The 7,456-nt window shown below is 45.8% G+C and overlaps 1 protein-coding gene across 1 annotated transcript; it reads left to right on the plus strand.

Annotated features, from left to right (window-relative positions):
- Positions 1 to 277: 277 nt before the first annotated feature.
- tango6 (transport and golgi organization 6 homolog (Drosophila)) lies at positions 278 to 7,313 on the plus strand (the record flags this gene model as incomplete). Its single annotated transcript, XM_010790002.1, has 11 exons — positions 278 to 600; positions 919 to 1,556; positions 1,651 to 1,773; positions 2,424 to 2,643; positions 2,845 to 2,951; positions 3,715 to 3,877; positions 4,318 to 4,385; positions 4,501 to 4,613; positions 6,022 to 6,198; positions 6,651 to 6,777; positions 7,113 to 7,313. Coding segments are annotated over exons 1-11 (1,989 nt in total), but the record flags the coding sequence as incomplete, so codon positions are not given.
- Positions 7,314 to 7,456: the final 143 nt, after the last annotated feature.

Raw genomic sequence — 7,456 nt, forward strand, 5'->3', positions numbered from 1 at the left:
CGTCTGGAACCTTTCATCTACAGATTGCTTTGGTCTGGCTTTACTCTTCACTGATTGGTTCCAGGCACTTTAAACGTAGTGGCTATGGAAATCAGAAGGAGGGGCTCATTATCATATTAATATTCGCGCGGTTTTCGGGTGTTAAAAACCGGGCGAAAAACGCTTGTTTTTAGTGAAAACCGGGCGAAATAAACAGGTGAATAGTGGCACTTTCCGCTTTCCATAGTGGCCACCGTGGAGAACGGTTGTACGCTCCATGCCCTCTGCTCTGGTCGCTCTTCTATGTATGACGTAATATTTATGGGACGATACTTCTGACGTATAATTTCAGCGCCATTAAGACTCACACCGAGCGAGTTGCATACAATACATCATGGAACTCCATGGCATGGATGAAGAAATAGGTTTCTGAGGGTTATAATGCTTTTAGCAGCAGCACATTAAAGTCGGAGGTTTCACATGGATGAGGACATTGCAAGACGTCAGATCCGGAACAGGTGACTCGTGTGTGTGCACGTGTACAGTGTGGTTGTTGGTGTGGTGCAGAGATGACTTCTGCTATCCTCTCAGCGATCTCTGTCCTCACCAAACCCGTCGCTGGTAAGTGTTTAACAGCAGAAAGTAAAGCATGGTATGGGACAGAACTTATGTTGCGTGCATTATGGTCTGTAGCAGAAGCATAACGTCCCCTGTGTTTAACTGTCAGCCACACTACAACCATAGAAATTAGCCTCAGTCCCCGGAGCTTTGACTCTTAATGGATTATTAATATATTGCAATCATACAAATGAATTGCCAGTCCAGAAATAAATACATTACATTTAAAGTGTGTGTGTGTGTGTGTGTGTGTGTGTGTGTGTGTGTGTGTGTGTGTGTGTGTGTGTGTGTGTGTGTGTGTGTGTGTGTGTGTGTATATAGAGTCGTCCTTGCATGATGCTCCATCCTCACAGCAGGAGGCCCTCCTGGGGGCCCTGCAGGCCAACAGAGCCATTCTCTGGGAGCAGCTGCAGACTGAGAGCAGCTTTGAGGGGGTGAGGAGGCTGAGGGAGGAGGTGAGGGCTGGGTCAGACTGGTTCTCCAGCGATACAGAAGATGTCCCCTGGGGCTTTGTCCAGGAGTGTCTCCTCCTGCTGCTCACCTTAGGACGACACCTGTCTGCTGAACTGGAACGGTTCAGGGAGACCCCTCGTCCATCTGCATCTAAACTCCGCACCCCTGAAATGGCTCCAGCTTTACCTCCTGATGTCCTCAGTGTCACCCAGCAGAAGACGCTTGGAGCAGCTTTTCAATTTGTGGTTTCCTTGGGACTCTGCCCATACTTGGCCCCTGGAGTGGGCGTGCCACTGGGTCGCAGGTCAGCGTTTGGAGCCATGGTGGAAAAAGTTTTTCATGCTGTTCCGGTGCCAGCCGCTGGGCGCCGCCTTCTGACCACCATGAAGGTTCTCCTGCAGCTGGCAGAGCTATCCTGTCTCGCCACGTTGGTGTTCACTCGCCATCTGGGGGACGTGATGGCTGCTCTGTGCCAGCTGGGCTACCAGCCCCGGCGAGAGGAGAAGGTAACACATCTGGATACAATGGACAGTTATTTTGATGTGTATAGGCTAGAGAGATAAAGGGCATCTTCTATTTTGTATTTATTGCAAACTTTAGATGCAGGACCTCAGTCCTGAGGAATGTAAAACTTGCAAGGAGGCCCTCAAAAAGCTTCTAAGAAAAATCTACCAGCCAATCGTTATCACGGAGCTGCTGATCCTCCAGGGTGGACCCAAACAGGTGGGCATGTCTATGTTTGGTGGGGCGGGGGAGGAGGGTTTGTGGGAGACTGTGCTGGAATAAGTGGTTGATGTGTTTTAACAGTATGTAGCTGCCCTCGGTAATAAACACAGCAGAGTCTCTAGGGATGTAGTTCCTTTAATACTCTCTCAAGCATCGTGAAAACTAAAAATAAACACAAACATAGGTACTTAATTGTCATTACAAAACATCGCAACAAGTACAAAGCATTCAGATAAACCACAAATGTATTAAATCACGGATCAAATAAAGACGTGTAACAAAGTCTCTGTAGTGTCACATACCTCGCTCAACTCACCGAGGGTGCAAAAATGTGCGACATCAATCAATCCCGTTGCACAAACTAGACCCTGTCGCTCGATACTTTTGCGACACCGATTACGGCAACAGTTTAAACAAGAGTTGTTATGATTCCGGGGTTCGCAGCGTCACACCCATACCTACGCCAGCCCCTAACCATGCATACAACATAGCGGTCATTTACACAGTAAATAAATAGTTGAAATGATTATATTGTGTTGTGCCCCACCCCCCCACCCCATGGAAGATTTTTAGAGTGCCCTATACAGTATATACATATATACAAAGGCCTGTGAGGCTGTGTTTTATATGTAATGTCCCTTCTATAGTCTGCTGCAGTGGGAAGCTGCAGAGGATCTGCCAGGGGGTCAGCTCCTGGATCAGCTCCTGGATCAGCTCCTGGGTCAGCTCCTGGATCAGCTCCTGGGTCAGCTCTGAGATCAGCTCCGGCCTGGCTGAGGTGTCTGTGTGGTTGGCTGCTGTCTGAGCGCCTGATGCAGCCTAAAGGGGTCCAGGCTGTAGTCAGAGCTATCTTGGAGGGAGGAATGGGTGAGGAGCAAAAGTCTGAAAGAATCAAGTAGAGAAATAAATAGCCCCCCCCTAATGTAGTGTATTTAAACCAGTCAACCTGAACAATAACAGCACTAACGCAAAACATCCGTGTTTGAGTAGTTTTCCTTTTGAAACTTCCTATAGAATAGACATGATGTTTCCCCTGCTGACTGATAGAACACTGTTTGTGTCCTGCAGGGGGCGAGTCCGACTGGAGGAAATGTGAAGCTGTGGCCTGGATCCTGGTGACCCCCCCCCAGCAGTGTGCCTCAGCAGACAGCTACTTCACACACGTCTGTCCTCAGGTCAATCTAAGCGAGACTATGATTGTTTTTACATTACATTTGCAAAGTTGTTCTTACTCTCTAAACGCATTTTTACAGTTTATAACCACTGTTCTGGGGCCTCATTTATAAACCTGGCGCACGCTCAAAAGATGGGTTACGGCAATTTTCAAGCAATGTTTCCGATTTTATAAAAAGCAAACTTGACAGGAAAATGTGCGGACCTCACCAGACATTTGTACCCATGCGTAGGCACAAAAGAACGGGAGAGACAAGAGACTGCGACAGCCAGAAGCATGAAAAGAGAGAAACATAAATCTAAATATTTCTTGGAGCGGCCCTTTACAAATAAAGTTCATTATCATTATGCTGTTCACCAAGACTTGATGCTTCGCATTGTTAAAACACAAGGGGTATGGAAACCAAATGACAGCCTTTTTTTTGTTAAATTGTACTGCTGATGTCACACAACACATTTGTTTTATTTCTTTTAACTGGTTGATGGAGTCGCTGCTGGAGGGTTTCCTGTGATCGTCTTCATGCAGTGCTTCACTGACTATTAAAAGGCAAAAATGGGCGTTACTTGAAGGCCGCAAAAGCTTTGCTGCATGTGGAGATGATTGTGAAAGCGGTCTAGGACGTGTGTAGACTTCCTGTGTTTCGTCCGTCGTCCTGCTTCAGTGCATGTTAACACAGTGAATGTATTGCCGTGAAGAACAGCTATTATCAAGTACACTTGTCTGTTTGTTTGTTTGAAGGGGTGCTTTGGTTTTTCCGTCTATAGATCCTTGACCTCCTGCACTTTAAGGACCAGCTGACGGCCCAGCAGTTCCAGCGAGTGGCCACCAGGTCTCTGCTGCTCCTGGTGCAGGAGGAGCCCGGCGCGGCCCGCCAGCACCTGCTCACTCCTCTGCTCTCACCCCTCCACCGCTGCACCCCCGCCTCCAGTCAGTAGCATGGCCAGTACATCACATCACATATTATTTAGCTTACACTTTTATCCACAGAGACTTGCATACAGTTGAATACCGTAGACTGCCCGCCTACAGGAGCAGTTTGGGGTTAAGTATCTTGCCCAAGGACACTATGACACATACTATGTTCAGAGAGTAAATTAGTAGTGTTGTTTATATGGTTGGTATTGGCTAACCCAATGAACTTAAGTATACCTGTACATCTTTATTTATTAAGTACAAGCAATAATTAATTGGGAAATGGAATTAAAAACAAAAGAGATATCACATATTTTCACCTGAAGGCTTTTGAGCTCACATGCTGTGTATCTTATGTATACTCAAGATGTGCAGCTAATACATGTTGTAGTGTTGGCCTCACACACAGCATATGCATGATAAGAGCTGAACTGATGCTTATGTCTGTTTTCCAGATGAGGGTCAATCCCAAGCTGCTGTGGAGGAGTGTGAGCTGTCCCAGTGTGTGAGTGATGTGTACAAGGTGAGGACACCTGAAGGCATGCACTAAACAATACCATCAGGAACCTGAATGTCACAGTGATGATAGTAGCCCCCCCGTGGTGAGTTCATGCTCTCTGCTCCTGTGTCTCTGTCAGATCTGGGTTGTTGGGAACAGTCCGTCAGCGTCCCTGCTGACAGCTCTGGAGGAGGTTCTTCCTGTTGTCTTCACACTCTTCTGTTTCACCAAGCAGAATGTGTCCCACCTCCGGTAAGGTTTCCCATCTGTTACATGGATTCCAATTCATTTCAGTACAGTATGAACACAACACATGTGTATCAAATTCCCACTAAAATTATTATTATTTTTCTGCTTAGGCATTGATATGTGCTCTGTGTCACCTGTCGTGTGTTTCTTTAAAAAATAAATATATAAACTTAACACAAAAAGTAAGAACATTTGTGTTTAGTAGCTTATTTCTTTGTTCTCACAATACTTCTTGGCAATACATTTTATACCGTTGGAAAGCCTGTTTTGTTACCTTTCCAATGGTGCCGCATTTGTGAGGAACGTGCATTTGTGGGATGATCAGCAGAGCTGTGTATGTCGGTTGGGCCCATGAAGAATGTGACAAATCTCCTCTGCCAATGCCAAACAGCAGCTACTCTCCGGTCTCGTGCGGCTGCCAGGAGCCTGCCGTGACTGCCCTTCACCTGTATTGCCAAAAAGCATTGTTACAACAAAGAAATACTCTACCAAACACACATTTCCTTACTTTTTGTGTTAAGTTTATATATATATATATTTATATTTTTTTTAATTAATGTATTATTTGATTCATGATGGCATCCCCTAGTTGTGCAATAATTGAATGAGAGCCATTAGCCACAGCACAATGTAGAGCACATAAACCTTTAAATGTCCCTTGCTGTCCTCATTGTTTAATAGTGCTAACCACAAGTTGTCTGACCTGACATGTAGGCTGCAGCTCTGTGACTCTGGGTGTTTCTCAATGTTGAGGAGGCTTGCTTGGTAGCACATGTACCTCCGAGTGAGTTCCTTAAGAAACGAGGCAAGAATACCTCCCAGCCTCAGAAAACGAAGAGCGGAACAGGCTAGCAAGTGTGCAGGTGTGCGTCATTTGAGAGGCATTACATTTTCCGCCAAAGATTTTGGAAATTTGTCCGTGCGCAAAGCATTGTGGGGATTTTAAGCCCACGGAGTCTACACATGTGCAGCCTCGAAATGTCCCGCAACGAAGGACGCCGGCCTCGGTAGAATTCCAAGGAGCCTGGACATTGGAACAATCCTTCGGCGGGACTCGATGACGTAGCATCCTTGAAATAGTGGCTCTGGAGGAGCCTTCCTCGACATTGAGAAACACCCTCTGTCTTTGTTCCCATGAAACACTGGCACTCTACTCATTTATTAAGCATTTTGACAGTATTTTGACTTCAAATATGAATGAATCTTGTAAATGTTTCCTCATCTTCATTTTTGCCAAATGTTTAAAAATGAAATTGTGGCAGCTGGAAGCATTGTGCAGGTCTCTAACTTTTTCCTCTAGCTGGCAGAAAGTCTGCGAGGCAGGAATGATATGTACTTTGGAAAAAGGTCAACAGAAATGTTAAGGTTGCATAACTGAATGTGAAAATGAGCCGTGCTCTGCTGTCCACAGCGCCCCCTGTCAGGAGATCCTGCTGAGGTACCTGAGCCACGCTGAGCCGTCTGCAGCTCTGTCAGCCCTGAGGCAGCTTTCAGGTCTGCAGGGACAGAGGAGCGGGGGGGCAGCGGACCTGCTCTTCACCCCCGGCAGTGATGGAGGAGCCAGGCTGAGCTGCAGAGAGCGCTGCAGGTGACGGGGGGGTGGGGGTCTCTCTGGTGAAGCAGGGCTGTACCCCACAGTGAGACGCTCCGGAGCTTCATGCTATCTTTGGCATTTAGACTCTACAGCATTCCAATGCTGTGCAGCTTTTTTCTGTTAGGGGTTACATGGCCTTTCTGAACAGTTGCAGATAAAGATAAGGCTACATTAACATTATAAGCATTATGCTATTTTTTAGAATTAGATTCCAGTGCTGATGCATTGGTTTGTTTTCCAAATGGTGTGATCCCAATGTTTGTTAAGTGCAAAATGTAAATGTATTTAAAAAAACATTAGGTACAGCCTTGGCTTTAACAGTATATTTCTTTGATACATAAATCAGTATGGGACATTACATTTACTGTGACTTGGTCCAATCTGCACTGGTTAAAGAGCCACCCTTTATTTATGGCATTCCACCTCTCCTCTTCTCCATGTGGCAGTGAGGAGGACGATGCTCTGTATGAGAAGCTGTCCGGAGAGCAGTGGAGGCTGGAGGTTCTGATGCAGCTGCTGAATGAACTCAAAGACTCGGACCTGCCCGGAGACTTCTTCCTGGAGCTGCTGCAGGTACAGACATTTTATCCAGGGTAATACATTCTCACATTGTTTAATTTTGTAGAGAGTATGTTGCATGTCTGAGGAGATCAGGGCTGCAAACTCTGTCTTTGCTCTTTACTGACTTTTAAATCACTTTTAAAACCCCACTTTTTTTAGGTTAGCTTTTATGTGATTTTATTCATTTTTCATTACTTTCTATTTATTTTTACACTCAGTTTAAAATCTGTTTAGTTGTTGATTTAATTTGAAATTTGAGTTTGATGTTAGAGTTAGAAATGTGTAGATTTAGTTTCAGTTAGTTGTTCTTTCCACTTGTGCAGAAGGTAACCTTGTGTTTCCTGCAGGGGCTGGCCAGCTGTGCAGCTGCAGTGGAGGAAGAGGAGGATGAGGAGGAGTTGGGGGTGTCGACCATGACTCTCCTGGAGGTGGAGCAGCAGGTGCTGGGGGCTGCTGCGAGACGGGGCCACAGACTGGCTCTGCTGCAGGTGCTGGCTATGATGGTGGAGTGTGTGCAGCACACAGTGCTGCTGAGGAAACCTTCACAGGTGAGAGCACAAATACTGACCTGCAAAACCTGTGCTCTTTAATAGGGCTGCTCAATTAATCGTATTTTAATCGTGATTACAATTATGGCTTGCAACGATTACGAAAAGAACGTAATCGAAATAAAACGATTATTTTTTTAATT

The sequence above is a fragment of the Notothenia coriiceps genome, unplaced genomic scaffold (genome assembly GCF_000735185.1).
Source record: "Notothenia coriiceps isolate Sejong01 unplaced genomic scaffold, NC01 NC01_scaffold00033611, whole genome shotgun sequence".
Lineage (NCBI taxonomy): Eukaryota > Metazoa > Chordata > Actinopteri > Perciformes > Nototheniidae > Notothenia > Notothenia coriiceps.